This window comes from Rhagoletis pomonella, unplaced genomic scaffold, assembly GCF_013731165.1.
Source record: "Rhagoletis pomonella isolate Grant_MI unplaced genomic scaffold, Rhpom_1.0 Rhpom_scaffold_00003, whole genome shotgun sequence".
NCBI classification, from domain to species: Eukaryota; Metazoa; Arthropoda; class Insecta; order Diptera; family Tephritidae; genus Rhagoletis; species Rhagoletis pomonella.
In genome coordinates, this window is record NW_023458557.1 from 57,326,984 (window position 1) to 57,347,233 (window position 20,250).

General features: G+C 35.5%; 1 protein-coding gene across 2 annotated transcripts in view; it reads right to left on the reverse strand.

Moving 5' to 3' along the window:
- Positions 1-905: 905 nt before the first annotated feature.
- Positions 906-20,250, reverse strand: part of LOC118735320 (cell wall protein DAN4-like) — a 318,943-nt gene continuing 299,598 nt past the window's right edge. The window contains exon 4 of one of the 2 annotated variants that reach the window (XM_036465001.1): positions 906-1,750. In XM_036465001.1, the coding sequence (XP_036320894.1) occupies positions 969-1,750 (782 nt within the window). In that variant the 3' untranslated portion in view covers positions 906-968. The remainder of the gene's footprint in view (positions 1,751-20,250) is intronic. The other variant, XM_036465002.1, reaches the window with a different exon arrangement.

Here is a 20,250-nt window from a genome sequence, read left to right on the forward strand (position 1 = left end):
TCAAGAACGGATATAACACTTTCCTTAGGTTATTTAAAGCGGCAAATCACCACCAAACCTTAATCTTAGCAGACAAATGTGCCAATGAAAATCGTAAACGTGAATTGTTAGTGAAAATGTTGGGCCAAAAAGTTTCAGTAAAATATATAAAAATTTTGGGCGGGACGAAGTTCGCCGGGTCTGCTAGTAAATTTAATAATTTTGAAGTAAGCAACAACGGAAGAAGCGAATGGACTATTTCCTAACTCTTAAATCTATATCCTGCTGCATCACCAGTTTCCAGAAAGAAGTTTAGCACGTGGTGATGGGAAGTTGGTACTTAGCACTATAAAATTCTACCATCGTACCCAAACCGCCACGGCAACTGAGTTTTAAAAAATTAAAAATCACGCTACACTTCATTCCCCCTGAAGCGTGCGCTTCTACTCCTTTTAAAGCATTTAGAGCGCGGATTCGATGCATCACGCGCATAGCTTTTTGTTCCACTGGCAGCAATATTCACTCCACGGCTATGGACTTTGTAGCTTTCTGCGCTATCACAATTGAATAACTTTTTACGTATATATGTAGGTATTTCTTTATTCCCTCTTTGCTGCTTTTAATCGCAGGGCTTTGCTGCCGGGGTGCCGCCATCTCATATAAAATGGCAAAATTATGCAAACATTGGCGGTGAAAAAATATAGTAAACAAACAAAGTAAAGCCAAGCAGCAAAAACAAAAAAGGGGATTTAGTGAAGAAACAAAAGAGAAGAAAATGAACACAAATTCAAGCAAACCGGAACAGACAAGAGAGCGTATCAAATATCAAAACAAAAAACAGAACCAATGCTGCCTTAAAACAATGGCGAACGTGAGTTCGGTAAAAGAAATGAATTTATAACTTAAGCGCCACCCTAGCACTAACTTGCCACTGTCAGCCGCTCACATAGGTGCCCATGTATGTATATTTATACCACTTTTTAAATGAGTTACAATAAAAGTGTTCTCGTTTCACTTACATCAGCAATTCCTTCGCGTATGTGCCGCCATATCAGCGGATCCGTTTGTATATACAGCGAACAGGTATTTTTGTTCTCTTCACGCCGCGCCCCCGGCCCGTTCAAATTAGCGCTGGTTGCACGCCGCACTCGTTCGTGCACCTTTGCATGCCACTCGGACCGATCCATGTTTTGGGGCGTGTACTTGCGTCCCGTTTCCGGATCATAAAATGTCCCCGAGAAACCGTTGCCGCTATCGCTGCCATCGGCTGGAGCTTTAGGCGAAAATGTCCGCCATGTTGAAGCCGTGTCGTCATCGAAGCGAAAATTTGCATCTTTTGAGTATTTTTGATAAGGATATTTGAAATCATCATCGCCTACGGCACTACCGGCGGAGTCAGCCACAAAGCCGCCTCTCGTTGCCGTCGCGGTCGTCGGCGTTGGCGTCGTCGCGCCAGTGCCAGCTGTGTAACTTGAGTATTTTTTTGGTGGACGTTGTTGCGCGGATGCGGCTCCTGTTGCTATTGTTGGCGCAGTGGTGGGCCTTTTGTGTTTCTTGTTTGTTGGGAATGCGCCATTATCTTTCTCTTGTTGCGCTACATCTTGTGTCTGTGTCATGCGTGCGGTAGCCGGTTTGGTTAATTTGTGCTGTTGTTTTTGGTGGGTGACATCATCATTCGACATTGGTTCGGGCAACTCTTCGACGGCAGAATTCTGTATGCTTTCCATCCACTGGGAGACTTCCTCCGTGATGCCACAGCCGCCAACATGTCCTGAGGATTATGAAACGAGAGGAGAAACAAAGAAGAGAAGCAATATGAAAACGGATGAATTAACTTGAATCATGTAAAAAAGAAAAGTACATAAATGAGAAACAAGGGCGCTGATAAGATTAAAGATGAGAGAGACACGTAATACACTGACATTGTGTGAGTAAAATGGCTTGAATACGATTAAAAAGTCAGATTTGTAGAGGGTTTTAAATAAATTTTACATATGTACATATGTGCAGGCTTCAGTATTTTAGCACGCACGAGTACACAACGTATGCTTGCAAGTACCAAACAATTTTATATAAAATTAAAGGGTGGTTCAGATTAGAGCGGCTTTAATGAATTATTTAATAAGTAACACTTGACATATGTATTTAAAAAAAAAAGTTGCTGCTTTCATAAAATAGTCACTTCAACTAAAATAATTTGTCGATTTTCGATCTTCGCTGGTTATTGAAGATCGAATATGAAATTCATATTAAATACGAGCTATGCGACCGTGTCGAAATTTTCGTTGAGTATCGAATTTTCTGTCGAACAGAATTTTGCTTTCGATGCTGTAGCGAAGTGTTAGGAAATTTTGAAAAATTTATGATTTTGCGTTTTTAGTTCTATATTCGAAATACTTCATTTAAACGTTTTCTGCTCCTGGCCAGTTTACTAAGCTCTCATCCTCTGACGAACCAGAACTCCGTTGTACTAATTTGTTCAAGTTTTTATAAACTCGCTTTCTTTTTTACTTCATTTTAATTTGCACAAATTTACATAAATATGTATAAGTACGGTGACCATATTAACCAACGTAAAACAAAGGACACTTTTTTTCAAAATGATTTGGGACACAAATGATTTGGCACACAGTGGTTCAAAATTGGAATTCATGGTTCATAATTCATCGGAGCCGTAATTTTTCAACCAATTTTAACTAAAAACTAAAAAAAAATATTTATTTTGGTGAACATTTTTTTATAACATTTACAAATTTTTTTTGTGTATTTTTTTCATTTTGGGAGAACCATACAATTGTTTTCAACTAGTTTTTGTTATGTAAAGTTTATTAACTGGAACAGGAGATTACATTTTCTTCAAAATTGCTACTTTTTCTGCATTTTGTTCTAAAAAATTTAATATAATCAAATAAAAATTCACAAATCAGGCTAAACTGGTGTCTTGCAAATATTGTGCGCTTTCATTAAAAAAAAAATAAAAAATTATCAAATTAAGTGAAAAATTAAGGCTCCAGTGAATTACGAACACTAAATGCCAGTATTGAACCACTGTGCAGCAGGAGGTTTATTGTTCCTTTTCAGTTAAACTGGAAACTCAGCGTGCAACACGATCCTGGGCACAACTTTCCTAGTGCTTTATAGATTGTACAAAGATTACCGATTAAATAGAAACCCTTAAGTGAGGAGCGAAACAAACTCGCGAAGGTTTTCATTATATTTTATAAGGGACATTTTTATTTTTCATATTCTGTGTTTAAAAATTAACCTCTGAAAAATGCAGAGCTGATTTAAAGGACAGTTTAAGAAATAAAGGAAAAAAGGCGTCCTTTATTTTGAAAAAAATTATATAGGATAGGGGGTTAAAATAAAGGACTGCCCTTTAAAATAAAGGACGGATGGTCACCGTATGTATAAGCACACTATTTACTTTGCTCGATTTGTAAACAAAGCTTCTCAGCGGTGAAAAATATACTATTGTGAACAACCTAAACGCGCGAAATTCAAAATAGCGCTATTCTTTATCGAATGAGCGTCACAAATACCAATGAAAATTCCTTCGATCAGCCCTTTCGACCACAGTCGAAGGTCGAATGGAACTCATAATAGGCGCATTTTTTTTTTTTTGAACTTGAATGTCCTATACAATCGATGGTCCTCTGCAATAACGACACAACTCAAAATTTCATGTTTTTGGATTATATAGCGGATTAGGTTTATAAATAAATATATTTTTCTGTGACAAATCGACATATGCTTAGTTGTTAACAATCCGGTTTCCAAACGGCAGTATTGCCATTTGTCACAAAACTGAAGTAGGCAACCCTTACCACTGAACGGTGGCACATGTGTTTTTATGTGAAATAACGACATTTTTCGTATTGTGCCGTTGTGCAGCAGTACCAGTGGAGTTATTTTCGTTGAAATACTTAGGAGTTGTTACTTATTTCGTATTTTTTCAGTCAAACCCTTACCAAATCTTTAGAAAAGTTATTACTTGAACCCTTAAAAATTTTCACAACGGAGTGATTGCAAATAATCCGGAATAATTATGTTAAAAGACATTACGAAACACAAAATCCTTAATTGGCTCTACTGAAATATATGAATTTTTAGTTGTGCCGTTATTGCAAAGAGCCATAGTTAATTTTAATTCATCTAGCATATTTTTACTTCTGTGTGATCTTGTGCAAAGCTTTTTAAATTTAGTCAGAAGTTGGCCTGTCAGCTTCGGAATTTCTATTAATCCTGATAAATCGGAGCTTGTCTTCTTGGCCTTACTAGAAAAGTATGCATTAGTTCAGAAAACAGAAGAGGTGCAATATGCTGCCTTTTTTGAACTCAGCGGGGGCTCCAGCTCAGTCCTACTCCAGTGATAAACGCTATATTTAGCGCCACTCTTCGCTTCGCCACATGAACACTGGGCGACCTTTGATAACCGACAATCAGGGCTCTAGCATATCGTATGGTGCGATCCAAACTGGTCAGCGAATGCCTCACCTCTCCCTCCAACGAACCTATTGGAGCTGAACGAAACCCTCGACGTCTAAAGTTGAAAGCTTTTGTTTGGCTGGTAGTGGACCGGGAGCAAACAAAGGAGCGTCTTCAACTATATAATGGCCAACTCTCCTTTCTCACATAAGTCTTGGTAAACAGGGGTGGTTTTATGTCTATTTCAAACATCTTCGATAGAACGTTCAGTTAGATATAATGAGTTAAACTTTTATAGATATATCGTCACTACACACGAATAAAGGCGCGGTAGTGCTTTGACGGCGAAAAAAGGCGCGTAAAAAATTTTTGCGAAAAAAGGCGCGTAAAAAATTTTTGGCGAAAAAAGATGCTTATAAAAAACTTCGGCGAAGTATGTTAAGAGTCTTTGACGCTAAAGTTTTTTTATGCGTCTTTTTTCGCCGTCAACTTTTTAGCTCGCGCCCTTATTCGTGTCTAGTAACGATATGTGGGCAGAATTACGCCCATTTTCAAAAATTCCATAATAATATTACTTCTTTTCAAGGGATTGTTGTTAGTATAAATTTAGAGTAAAATTAGCGTCGTTAAATACTTTTTCTTGAAGTATTTGAAGACAATAAAAAAACATGTGTTTCGCGACTTTGACTTTGCAATGATGGCATACTGTGCCGTATTTGTGTTAAAAGGTTAATTGATTCGACCATATTGAAAGAATTTTGTGACAACAATTACCATCCATCAAGGAATTTTTCAATATTTTTCGTTACGTAAACATTTTGAAATTTGTATTTCAACTCTATTTAATCAAACTCTTACTATAAAAATTAATATCAGCGCTTATCCTATGGATCGAAGTGCTTGTAAATTTTATTTTCATTCTACTAAAGCATTTATAAACTCCGTATGGGTACTATAAGGAATATTTCATTTAATTTTAAATTTTTAATCTTACCCTTTTAGATTGGCTGTAATGCAAATAAAAAATGTTGCTAAACCGAATATTTCTTAAATACCTTTCGTTTGATACCAAAACTGTAATATTTAATATATCGTCGGTGATACTGCAAAATGGTCTATGTCTATTATTTAGTACCCTTGACACTTAGATGGTCTCTCACTTGCACCGAAATGCATCTGCAAATCGTTACACCCTAATAAACGAATGACAACACTGTCTACCTTTGGCTGATGAAGAGGAACGATTGCCAGAAGCGATCAGATACAGATAACAGTTCAATTAAGCACCAGAGGTAATAAGTGACATAGAACGTTTTGCAGTATCACCGACGATATCTTACCAATTTAATTGAATTCAAATTTTTAAACCTCTCTCTTTAAAAATATTTCCCAAACTAGGCTTTCTCAAACCACTTTATTTTGACACCCTTATTGCAGCATTTTATTTACGATATCAATTAAATTTCGTAAAATTTTTGTACCAGATGGAAACACTCTCGAAAAATTTTTGAAAATTAAGTTTTCTTAAGCCGCTTTAGTTTGATACCCATATTGTAATAATATGTTATCTATTTTACCAATTCAATTGAATTAAAACTTAAAAAAATGTAGCAACGCTCTTCAAAAATATTTTCCATGAAGCTTCCTTAAAAGCCTGATTATGGCAACTTAACTTAACTAGAACTTATACAATCAAAATGAAACAGATTTCGACGTGGCATTAAGTTACGTTAAGTTTCGGCTGTTCAATTATAAGCAACACCCATTTAACAGAATTTTTAAGAGAGAGCCGTAAGTTACATTAAGTTGCCATAATCAGACCATAAACCTCAATATCCAAATTGTAATACATATTTCATAAATCATCCGGAGCTAATAGCGAAGGAATCGGAAAAAGAATTATTATATTTGTTGTCGTTTTTTCTTATATGTGGAACTTTTACTTGTTCTCTCTTCTCTTATTTGTAGAAGTTGTATTTGTTAATGCTTTTTTTCTTATATGGGTAAAACCATAACTCTGGATCTATTTATCGGATAGCAAGCAAACATAACTTAAACATGCTCCTCATGCGTTTTAATAAACTGTGACAATTTCATCAAAATCAATTCAGTGGTTTTCGAGTAAATGCCATCACTTTTGCAACTTTACTTTGTATACAGTGTCGGACAAAAGTATTGGCATAGTGAATTTTTCGCAACATAAGCACAGTCTTTTATTCTAATTTATTTTCGATAATTTTTTATAAAAATATAGTTCAGAGAAAGAGGAGAATGAGGTTTGTCCAATATTGAAAGAGAACATATACAAACAAATTAAACTTAATAAAACTTTCCCTTCTAGTTAAACGCCTCCAACTTGCGCTTAAGCTTCATACAGACTTACACATGTAGGTACACTATCGAATGCCCGCATAAATCTTTTGTCCCAAATGCAATGCGATCGATTTTAAATACAAATTATGAATATTTAAAAGCATCAAGTAGCCCAAAGTTAAATATCCGCACCACTTGAGACAAGCTATCGTTCACAAAAGCATTAAGGATTAAATACCGAGCATACGAATACCGCTGGGGCCTCCGAAAAGACCTTCACCATTACTTGGAATTAACATGTGTGTAAATACTTAATTAAGCATTTCATTAAGCCACACCGTTGAGCGGACGAGATCCGCTGCCAAGCTGCTGAGCTGTTGCTTCTTATGATTTTTAATGTACGACAATTACCCTAGCCAAACATGGAAGAGCAAGGATATTCACGGCTGCTGGAGTACGTATGTTTGTCTGGCTGGCAATGAGGTGAGTGGGCACATTGTAGTTTATAATGGTGGTGAATCTCGGAAGCAAACAACTAAATGAAAGTGGATTGAAAAAATGTGAAAAATTGGCGTAAAAAAGGAAAACATGTATGTACATACATGAGCTGGGGAAAAAATTACAAAAAAGTTACAAATTCCCTCGGCAAATACTCGTAAATAATCAAGGCAAGAGTGCTGAGCTGAACAAAATAGAGATTGCTGAGCGGTCGAATTGTAGGCTGAGTCTGATCCGCTGAGGTTGTTGGCCAATTGCCGGGAGCTGCACGAACACACCTTCGTACCTGCAGCAGCATAAAAATGTGTAAATAAATGAAATTAAATGAAAAATGAAGAAAAAAGAAAAGCGGATGCTACGCACACAAGCATAAAAAGCACGGCACGACGAGGCAGCAGAGCAACGTTTGTGTTGACGCCGCTTTTTAATTTATTTCAATGCAATGGTGCATTCCGGTGCGCCTTGGCTGCATGTTACTCACATACACACGCTCACTCACGTTGGCAATTGCAACGGAAATGCGGCGACGGATTGCAGCATGCAAGTAGAAGCAAGCGGGAAGAACTAAGGTGGGAGGGAAAATGCGTGGAAAGATCAATAGCAGGGGAGAAATGAAATTTGAACAGACATACTGTTGCATATTTACGTTGCTGTCTATGTTGGAGAGTTCGTACCATATGTACATATATTGATATTAGTGTCCAACCGAAGACGGAATTTCGGCCGAAGCCGAAGCCGAATATTAGGTACTATTCAATATTCGGCCAAACACCGAAGCCGATGCCATATATTAAAATTAAGTTTTACGTTTCAAAAATAATAGTTCTGTGATTTTTTATTTCGTAAAAAATTATCTGTCCCAAAAAAAACATTTTTTTTTTCTAACGCATACCCCTCATTTTTCTTAAAAACTATCCAAATAAAATTTTAATGCAATTTGGACCCCGGCAACCAGTGCCGACAGTGCAGTCAAAGTTATCAGAATAATCTTTGTGCAGTTCGCGTGTTTTGTTAACATGTTTTTTTTACTTCTATATACTATACTCCCTACAGTATTAGGGCATAATATTTAGTAAATATGCTTTTTTAGTTTTTTACCAGGGTCTCAGGACTTTCCAAAGGACTATAAATTATAATATATTTCCAAAAGTTTACACAAAATATGGATATATATCAATTAAAAGAAAATCTCAAAACAAGATTAATTATAACTTTTGTTTTCAATTATCCTTTTGGAACATGTCAAAAATGTCCTTTAAAAACATTATCCTTCAAGATTTTTAATTTTGAATTATTTTTGAAGAATCTTGGTTTAATTTAAATCCTATAAATATATTTAAGGATATTCAAGGATAAAAATCGCAAAGTATATTTTCCTTTAATTAACTTTTTTCGATTTCCTTCGGAGAAATCCTGGCGTCCTTTTGAAAATTTAAAGATGTAGATTTAGTAGACATGCATTCAAATAAGGGAAACATATCGAATTTTAACTAAAACTTCAACTAAAATTCGGTACGGGTTATCGTTATCCTAGCTTAGAGAACCATAGTCAAACAAAATAATGTTAGGAAATCTTTATTTTGAACTTTTTGAATATTTCAAAAGGGTTGCAACGTGTTTCAAAAGTTACATTCAAATTACTTAATAAGTTCGGTGAACTATTAAAAGATGGGTATCGATCGAAATGGTTTTGAAAAGGATTTATTTCGAACCTTTATTTAGGAGGGTTGCCATGTGTTCGAGCAATTTAATTCAAATTAGTTCTTCAGTTTATTGAAATACATGTGTATCACAATGTCAGACGAAAGACCTTAGCCTGTAGATGTGTGTTGAAGTATTATTATTTTTTTAATTAAAAACCTTTTTCACATATGTAGGGTGTCTCGAAATTAGATGAAATTAAAAACCTGCACTATGCGAGACTTATCTTCACTAAGAAACGGCTGCACGGTTTTAGATGACACTCGGGTCTCTTATAATTCTGATTAAAATTTGGAATATTATTTAAGTTTCTGAAATTAAATTTTGGGCGGTTTAACGCCCTGTGGGTTCACTGGTTTTTATTATTTTTTTAATAAAAGGAACACCTTACAAAGATATAATTTCCGCAGCCGGTAAAAAATCTTGGTATTGTGAAGGAGGCAATTGTAAATGCTTTTTCAAGCTTGTTTTTTTTTTGACGCTTCACTTCCCAGGGCAAGCTCTTTCTGGCACACATTGCGAATCGCAGTTGACTTTTTTATGTTGAAAAACTTCCAAATAGCGCCCATGTTTCTACAAAATCACAGCAAAACGCAATTGTATCACTTTTACATACATATATTAAATATTACCGTTATACGAAAGTAGGGGCGTGCAATAACTATTTAGATATTATCAGGCATGTTCTGAAATTCGAATCTTTGAAATCGACTCGATTTGCCAAATATTTTTTAATTATCTGATGAAAAGAGTGAATATTCTAATTGAAAACTATAAAGGAAGCAACAACGATATGAAGTAAATCATTTTAATGCGAGACTTAAAAATTTTTGGATTAAAAACCATCGAAAAAATTATCGAAATCGAGTCGATTCCAAATTTTCGAATTTCAGACATGTCTGCATGTAAATATTTTAGTTACTTCCATTATATCAAAGAGTGACCGTAGGTCGGTGATGGGCACCGCATTGCCCGTGGGCAAAGGTCTTTTAAGCTTTGTATACATTTTGTATAGTCGTGTGCAGAGTAAAAGCTCTCTGTGCCCATCGCTGCCGTAGGTAAATGCACTATCCTCTTGGGACTCTCCAATTGGAGATAAAGCTTTGTATTGAACGTTAACGAAACAAGTCAATCCATGCCACACTTTTCCGTAATCGTTTGCTTATATTTCGAAGTTATTTATACAATTTAAGAGACATTTTTGTCGAAAAAAGAGAGGGATGCATCTCTTTTTTACAACGCTTTTATCAACTTGCAATGTTGTGGCTCCAGAAACTTTCAATGTTGTGGATCCAGAAACTTTCAATGTTGTGTGTCCGACACCATAAAACCGTTGCTTTGCAAAGTTCCTATAAAAAAGTCTAGTGCACAGGGCGACATCTGTAGTGCATAGGGCGGGGTAGATGACATCTATGTACTACGAACGCTTCAGCGGAAATGGACGACACGCCATTTCTTTAAATGAAATTAATTGCTGCTCGTATGTATGTACATACACATGTAAATGCATGTAAAACTTTTTAATATACAACGCTTTTATAAATGGACTAAAAAGTATGTAGAAAATAATATTTCTCAGCCCCATAGAATTTGTTTTGATAACTTTTGGTTTTGAAACTTTAGCAAAAGTCGTTATAAACAATTTATGAGATTGAAAACAAGTAAGAGCAGCGCTGTCTTCGGCTATGCCGAAGGCATCATACCTTTCATGAACATCTGAAAACTTTAATTTAACAGATTACTGCATTTGAAAAAATTTATATATTCACAGCACACGTACATAGAGGAGTTACATAAATAAAAAATCTTATCTAAACAATCAGAGGTATGGAAGATATACCTTTATAACACCAATCAAAGTGATTTTCACTGCTGTGTTATCGGTATGTAAACCGGTAACACAATTTAATGGGTTTAGCTTCCTACATAAAGGAGATATATCGCAAAAGCTGGTATAGGAATAATCAATGGTATACGAGATAAGGCTTATACAGCATAGATTTTGACAATTTTCTTAGTAGACTTTGTATTATTATTTATACAATAGCTTACGAAATTTATCGGTTTTAGCTGTCCAAATAAATTAGTTTTACATTAAAACCTCATATCTGAACAATCAGTTATATGGATGCAATATATAAGTTACAGTGACCCGATCTTTGTTAATTTTACTGTAAACTATCTGTGGATAATGAGCGAAAATAGTGCGAAATATCATGTTTATAGCTGCATATATTTAGAAGTTATAACATACGAATCTCATATCTGAACAATCAGTTGTATGGGAGCTATATGTAAAAGTGACCCGCTCTTTGTTATTTTCCCTGTAAGAATTCTGTTGATAATCGTTAGAAGTATCGCAAAATTTCATGTTCCTAGCTGCATAAATCGAGGAGTCATAACGAAAATTCTCATAACTGATCAATCAGTTGAATGGGAGATATATGTTATAGTGACCCGATCTTTGTTATTTTCACTGTAAATACTCTGTTAATAATGAGTGAAAACGGTGAGAATTTTCATGTTCCTAGCTGCACAAATGGAGAAGTTATGGCGAAAAATCTCATATCTCATATCATAGGTTATAGCGACCCGATTTTCGCCATTTTAACTGAAAGTATCCTTTTGATAATGAGTGACAACAGTTCGAAATTTCATGTTACTAGCTACTTAACTGGAGGAGTTATAACGAAAAATCTTATATCTTATTAACAATCAGTAGTACGGGAGCTATAGGTTATAGTGACCCGATCTTTGTAATTTTCCCTCTAAATTCTCTGTTGATAAGGGGTGGAAGTATTGCAAAATTTCATGTTCTTAGCTGCATAAATGGAGAAGTTATAACGAAAAATCTCATATCTGAACAATCAGTTGTATGGGAGCTATATGTTATAGTGGTCCGATTCTTCCGGTTCCGACAAATGATTAATACATTATAAAAATACACCCACCTACCAAGTTTCATCCGGATATCTCGAAATCTGAGAGACTAGATTGCACACAAACAGACGGACAGACAGACAGACAGACAGACAGATGGACAGACGGACATGGCTAAATCGACTCAGCTCGACGTTCTGATAATTTACGTATACATTTTAATGGGTCTATCTCTTCTTATTCCTGTACTTACAAACATCGGACCAAAGTCATAATACCATTTCATGCTCATGAAAGGTATAATGAAATGCGTGGGGCGCATGCAATACAAAGCATTATATGTAATTGACAATAGGCAAACTACATAACATAGACATAAAATTTCTACAGAGAAAGTACAAATTTGAGCTCGATTTTAAGCGGTCGTTATTCATATCAATTCAGGTGTCTATTACTACGTCTATACGTAAGCTATTTGCAAATAAAAATAATCTGCAAATACCTAACTCACTGTTTATTCGATGGTGAAAAATTTTTTTTTAATATTGCCTGATTATAAAAAGGCAATAATATGATCAACGAAAAAGAAAATAAAGTTAAAAATGGCAACGTCTTGATTATTAAAAAGGCAATATGATGACCATCGAAACAGAAAATAAACCTAAGAATGGCGGCGTCTTGCGTTTATTTGCAAATAATACCACTAATCAATAATTATTTGCGTGATTTAGTTATTCGCAAATAAAAAATTAACTCAGCGTTTATTCGGCAAAGTTTACCATTTTGAAAATTGTTATTTGCAAATAATACGTGCGTATAAACGTAGTATATTACATGCGCCCCACGGTTTTCATTTTCAATCTCATAAATTGTTTATAACGACTTTTGCTAAAATTTCAGGTTAAATCAAAAGTTATCAAAACAAATTCTATTGGACAGAGAAGTATTATTTTCTACTTTTTAGTCCATTTATAAAAGCGCTGTATATTAAAATTTTTTTTTTAATATTATTTATTTTACATAACCTTGACAAATATTACCCAACCGATACGTAATAATTAAAAAACTGAAGGCGACACTTACTGATACTGATTTATGATAATAATATGATAAAAAGCGATGCGATTAAAACAAAATTATGTATTTAAAAATAATAAAAATGGTGAACCAAAATTCCCGTGAACTGCAATTAATTGCAATCTTTGTATTGCATGCATAATAATAAGTAAACTAATCAGTGTTTTTGCAATTTGTTCTAGGTCAGTGTTTCCATATTCATTTGCATAAATGAAATTTTTCTACAGTGGTGGAAAATAAAGGTTTTCGTATCATAGCTTCAGAAATCGTTCGCAAAATATAGCTAATATGAAAAACAGATTAGTGTATTTGGAACCAGCGGCATAAATACACCCAGAAATATGAATGCTGTTCTTAACAACTTTTGACTAAAGACCAGTGCAATTATCAACAAAACAATTACAGTTTGGTTGAAAAAGAGATAAGTTTGAGAGTAACCATAAATTAAAGGAGTGCCAAAGAAAGTATTTGACTTTGTCGTTTGTGTTTACAGATTCATTATCTAATAATATATCCAAACCTTTTAGCTGAACCCTGAATTTTCAACAAGAATCCGTCTTATTCGATCAGTGTGCTTTGTGTCACTTGGGAGTCGATGTGTTGCAATTAAAATAAACGATTAATATTTTACAGGCTTGTTATTGGCCTCATGATACAATACATTTTCACTATACCTAAGCATTTGAGGGAAATTAAATTTTCGACCCGTCATTACATTTTCAAAAGTGTAATGTAGAGATGCGAAACAACAGCAAAATTTTAACACTTGTCGTAAAATAATGTAACTTCGGGACAAATACAACACCTTGTGAATGCCTAATTGTTCGGCATTTTCGGCTGAAGGCCGAAGCCGAATATAAAAAAGCAGCCGAATAGGCCGAACCTTCGGTCGGACACTAGTACATATACTAGATATGTACGTGTGTACATATTTATACCATCATGGATGGCACTTATGAGCTTAATGCGCGCGAACGCAAATTCAAATGCAGGACACACATTTGCATACACACAAAAAGGAGGAAAAATAAAATGATACATATGTTTGTAATAATATACTTACCTGCAGATATAAATATGTACATGCATATACAATGTAGCATACATACATACTTACTTTGTACTGATATTTTTTTTTATACCTTTCATGAGCATGAAATGGTATTATAACATTGGTCCGATGTTTGTAAGTACCAGAATAGGAAGAGATATACCCGTTAAAATGTATACTTAAATGATCAAAACGTCGAGCTGAGTCGATTTAGCCATGTCCGTCTGTCCGTCTGTCTGTCTGTCCGTCTGTTTGTATGCAATCTAGAGTCTCAGTTTTCGAGATATCCGGATGAAATTTGGTAGGTGAGGTTATTTTTATAATCTATTAATCATTTGTCGGAACCGGAAGAATCGGACCACTATAACATATAGCTCCCATACAACTGATTGTTCAGATATGAGATTTTTCATTATAACTTCTCCATTTACGTAGCTAGGAACATGAAATTTTGCACTGTTGTCACTCATCAAATGAATACTTTCAGTGAAAATGGCGAAGATCGGGTCGCTATAACCTATAGCTTCCATACACCTGATTGTTCAGATATGAGATTTTTCATTATAACTTCTCCATTTATGAACCTAGGAATATGAAATTTTGCAATACTTCCATTCATTATCAACGGAAAACTTAGACTAAAAATTGCAAAGATCGGATCACTATAACCTATAGCTCCCATACAACTGATTGTTCAGATATAAGATTTTTCGTTATAACTCCTCCATTTACGTAGCTAGGAACATGAAATTTTGCACTGTTGTCACTCATCAAAAGAATGCTTTCAGTGAAAATGGCGAAGATCGGGTCGCTATAACCTATAGCTTCCATACAACTGATTGTTCAGATATGAGATTTTTCATTATAACTTCTCCATTTATGAACCTAGGAATATGAAATTTTGCAATACTTCCATCCATTATCAACGGAAAACTTAGGCTAAAAATTACAAAGATCGGGTCACTATAACCTATAGCTCCCATACAACTGATTGTTTAGATATGCGATTTTTCGTTATAACTTCCCCATTTATGCAGCTAGGAACATGAAATTTTGCAATACTTTCCACCGATTATCAGCAGAATATTTACTGTGAAAATTACAAAGATCGGCTGACTCTAACCTATAGCTCCCATACAACTGATTGTTCAGATATAAAATTTCTCGTTATAACTCCTCCATTTACGTAGCTAGGAACATGGAATTTTACACTATTGTTACTCACTATGGAAAGAATACTTACAGTGAAAATGGCGAAGATCGTGTCGCTATAACCTATAGCCTCCATACAACTGATTGTTCAGATATGAGATTTTTTATTATAACTCCTCCGTTTATGCAGCTAGGAACATTAAATTTAGCAATACTTCCACTCATTATCAACAGAATTCTTAGAGTGAAAATTAAAAAGATCAGGTCACTAGAACCTATAGCTCCCATACAACTTATTGTTCAGATATAAGATTTTTCGTTATAACTCCTCCATTTAAGTAGCTAGGAACATGAAATTTTACACGGTTATCACTCATTATCAAAAGAATACTTTCAGTGATGGCGAAGATCGGGTAGCTATAACCTATAGCCCCAATACAACTGATTGTTCAGATATGAGATTTTTTGCCATAACTTCTTCATTTAAGCAGCTAGGAACATCAAAATTCGCACCGTTTTCACTCATTATTAACAAAATGCTTACAGTGAAAATAACAAAGATCGGGTTACTATAACATATATCTCCGATAGAACTGATTGTTCAGTTATGAGAATTTTCGTTATAACTCCTCCATTTATGCAGCTAGGAAAATTAAGTTTTGCCATACTTCCATCCATTAACAGAATACTTACAGTGAAAATAACCATTTATTTCATAAAAATTACATAAATATAGCTCCCATACAACTGATTGCGATTTTTTGTTATAACTCCTCCATCTATGCAGCTGGAAACATGAAATTTTGCAATATTTCCACCCATTATCAAACAAATACTTACAGTTAAAATGGCGAAGATCGGATCGCTTTAACCTATTGTGTCCATACAACTTATTGTTCTTTCAGTAGGCTTCGAGCAACGATAATGTACAAGGCGAACTTAGCACAGTGCATAGGCAACTGGCTGAGTCAGTGGGCTCGTCGGTTCGAAGCCTACTGAAAGAAGTCTGATGAGGAAATGTGGTGATTTCCGAAATAGCTATCACTTCTACCCTTTTTTCACATTATTGTTGCTTTTCCACAACAAGTTTTTCATTAAAAATGGCCTCAAGCTTATTACAAATTGAATATAACTATTAAAAAGCCAAAAAATAACAAAAACATATAAATTTTATGGAAAACAAATCTTTCTATCCTTTTGGAGCAACCTAAAGAAACAAGTTGTATGCCTTTTGATAAAAAGTGACTCCAAACTTTTTAAAGCTTGAAGTCTCGTTGCAAAAAAGTTTTATTTTCGTATCAATCTCATTAACCAAAACGATTTTCTTGAATAGTCGCTGCAGTTGCCTTTTTTCTCGAATTGGCGATAGCGATGGAGTTCATCAGTGTTTCCTGCATTCTACTTGTCAATATCTGCCAATTCAACGCTTGCAATGCGCAAAATTAAACCGCAAATTTACCTCAAAAGCAACCATTTAATCGAAGTGAAAAAATGCAAAGTATGCGTTTACGTTCGGATGCGCCTTGCCCTACTTTTTTCCAGTTCGTTGTGTTAGTGGCTATCGACATACTGGAGCAATTTCATTCAATGGGAATGTATACTAAATATATGACTATGCATGTGTTCGCACATATATGTAGGATGGCTCTTCAGAATTATAGTCATTTTTACTTATGAATTGCAACTTAATAGGGTTGAAGCCCGTCTAAGTGGTCCGACGCATTCGATCGTAAGTACGCGAATGCCTGTTTGTCTTGTCCGTCTTCTAACGCGATGTCACTTTCGTCAAATCATTAGAACAGTTCTATTCCTTTATTCGTTATGTAGGGCTGCATTTCTATGTTACTAACTCTTAATGGCCAATTAGTCCTAGGATCGTAAGTACTGTCCGTAAACTAATCCCACATTCGGCCATCCTGCGTTTCATTCGGCCTCGAATGAAAAACACTACTCTCATTTTAATTTTGCATATTTTGTGAACTTCTCTATTTCAGCCTTTCTCACTCTTCTTCATCATTTGCTTAAGGGCGTTTCTGATCCTTCATCTAGCTTTCAAAAAAATCTTATAATTTTTCTTTAAAATCAGTTCTCCAAAAACTTCTTTATTTTCAATCGGTATTGGCTTCATCCTTGTAGGGAATTACTAATCTCTTTATACTCTTCACTTGTACTAGGTCTCAAACGGTCATACAAATTAATCACTTCCCTGCATCTTGTCAGCTGCAGCCATAGCCTTCGCGCTCAAGAGAATCAGCTTCTATCTAGTGCCTCCACTATGCCTACCTCCAGACATAAACTTCAACTATGGCTCCCTGGTAGCAACAGAATGCACGCTCACACTCTCGTTGTCCACTTTTACCATAGTCCGCAACATCTCACCGTGCCTACGCAGCCTATTAGTTACACCGGACGCACGCTCACGTCCTCGATGTACACTACCGCTAACGCCTTCCGCACCTCGATGTGCTCACACGAGAATATTTCCCCGGCCCTCCAGCCGCAACCCATTCCACTCCGTGCCTTACCGCACCAACCTACGAGCTTTTATCCCCGGCCCTCCAGCCGCAACCTATTGCACCTTCACTGATCTCTTTCCGCTGCTACACTGACTGCACCACCTTAACCTGACCATGATAATCAACCTACTATGTTTCGAAACTTTGTTGGCGATTACCAAACCAGTACCGTTTCACCTCACCTCATAAAACGATTAAAATTTCTACGCGCCCATCATAACGTCTTAACTCCTTTTTTTTTACTATCTTTCACTTTAAGAAAATACTCTTTGAATAAAATAATTCTCAACTCACAGTCAACTAACTTGGCGAAATAATGTTTAATGACATTAGTTACACCTTCCTTAATTTAACACTAAACATTTAAGTTGGCTAAAGGCACCCTTTACCCGACACTCAAAATCACTGCACCTTACAGTCTTCTAACCGGTCACGGTCCATGCTTACATCTAACTGCTTATATAAAACAGAGGTTACAAAACATTAACATACAACATATCTTATGATATTTAATGATATCGATATTATAAAACAATATTAAACAAACAAATTCGATTTTAAATTTCATTACATGCTCTTATACGAAACAATTTGCATGTAATAGCTGCCGCGCATCAGCTTAATAATTGTTAACATTTGCTCTGCACATTTCAATAACTTCAATTATGGTGAATACCTGAGTACCAACTTTCTTATTGGAAAAACTTTTGCTTTGTTCTATACTCTTATTTCCATTCTACTCACATAACAACAAAAAGTACAGAGCTTTATATTTCACAACGTATTTCTACTCATCTGCCTTAAAACATCCCTGCTGCTGTCTGTTAACTTTGTTGTTGCTTGTTAATGTCCCTCGCCGCCGTCAGTTTGGCAATTTCGCTGCTGTAGTTTAACGCTGACTTCACTCTTGTAGGTTACCGCTGACGGCGCTGCCTGGTTCTGGCGCCCTTGTTGCTTGCGCTATGATACAGCACTTAATTGTTGATGCCGATGTCTGTCTGCGCGTCGCCTTTGACGCCCAACGCTCGCTGTGTAGATGTGTACTTTGTTGAGTACCGCTATCTGCACTTGCCCAGTGCTTAATTGTCGCTACTATATCGGCTCTATGGTCGCAAGTGTACACGTTTTTCATTGCGCATATGAACAACGGGTTGTTGCGGTACCCGTGCAGCAACAAAATTTCCAACGCACGGCGCATGGATCGGACCACTTAAGTAACGGTTGAAGTTCCGTTACTTCTCAGCGCATAAAATATTTTTACAAAACTTTATCAAACGTTTTTCTCGCCAGTTTTATACATACACAAATGTTCATTTAATGACGAATATTCGTATATGCACATGCGTACTTAACAATGTTCATAGTTCACAATTTCAGCTAAATTTCGCAGCTTTTCTCCAGCGTTCGCTGCCACTAAGTTCAATCTGTAGGCCATCATAATTATTTAGCATGCACGCGTATGCAAAAAAAAGTCACTTTACAGCCATGGAATTCCGATCCCACTTCTGACACCACTTGTAGGATGGCTCTTCAGAATTATAGTCATTTTTACTTATGAATTGCAACTTAATAGGGTTGAAGCCCGTCTAAGTGGTCCGACGCATTCGATCGTAAGTACGCGAATGCCTGTTTGTCTTGTCCGTCTTCTAACGCGATGTCACTTTCGTCAAATCATTAGAACAGTTCTATTCCTTTATTCGTTATGTAGGGCTGCATTTCTATGTTACTAACTCTTAATGGCCAATTAGTCCTAGGATCGTAGGTACTGTCCGTAAACTAATCCCACATATATATATATATAACAATTCTTAAAAAACTCGTATAAAATAAAACAATGCGCATATACATATCTATGTAGTTAAAAACGAAAAAATAATAGCTTGGCTGGATAGCGCAACCATTTTAATGCCATATAAAACGGTGAACGTGGCTGTACAGTCTTTCAAAAATGCGAGTGAAATTTTTAATTAACAAATAAATATATGCACATATGTATGAATGTATGTATGTACGTACATATGTACATACATATGCACAGGAAGGGGTATGATAGCATGCACGTATGTGCAGACAGGGGTAAAATTAAGAAAAAACTAGTAAGAGCAGCGCTGTCTTCGGCTATGCCGAAGGCTTCATACCTTTCATGAACATCTGCAAATTTTACTTTGACAGATTACTGCTTTTGAATACATCTGCATACATCGATAGAGGAGTTACATACTTATATAAAAAATCGCATCTAAACAATCAGATGTATGGAAGATATACCTTATATGGCACCAATCTAAGTGATTTTCACTGCTATGTGATCGGTATGTAAACCGGTAACACAATTTATTGGGTTTAGTTTCCTACATAAAGGAGATATATGGCAAAAACTGGTATCTGAAGAATCAGTGCTATAGGAGATAAAGCTTATACAGCATAAATTTTGATGATTTTCTCAGTAGACTTTGTATTATTATTTATAAAATATCTTACGAAATTTATCGGTTTTAGCTGTTCAAATAAAGAAGTTTTACAGTAAAATCCCATATTTGAACAATAGGATGTATGGAAGATATATGTTGTAGTCATCCGATCCTCGTTATTTTCACTGTAAGTATTCTGTTAATAATGAGTGAAAATGGTGCAAAATTTCATGTTCCTAGCTGC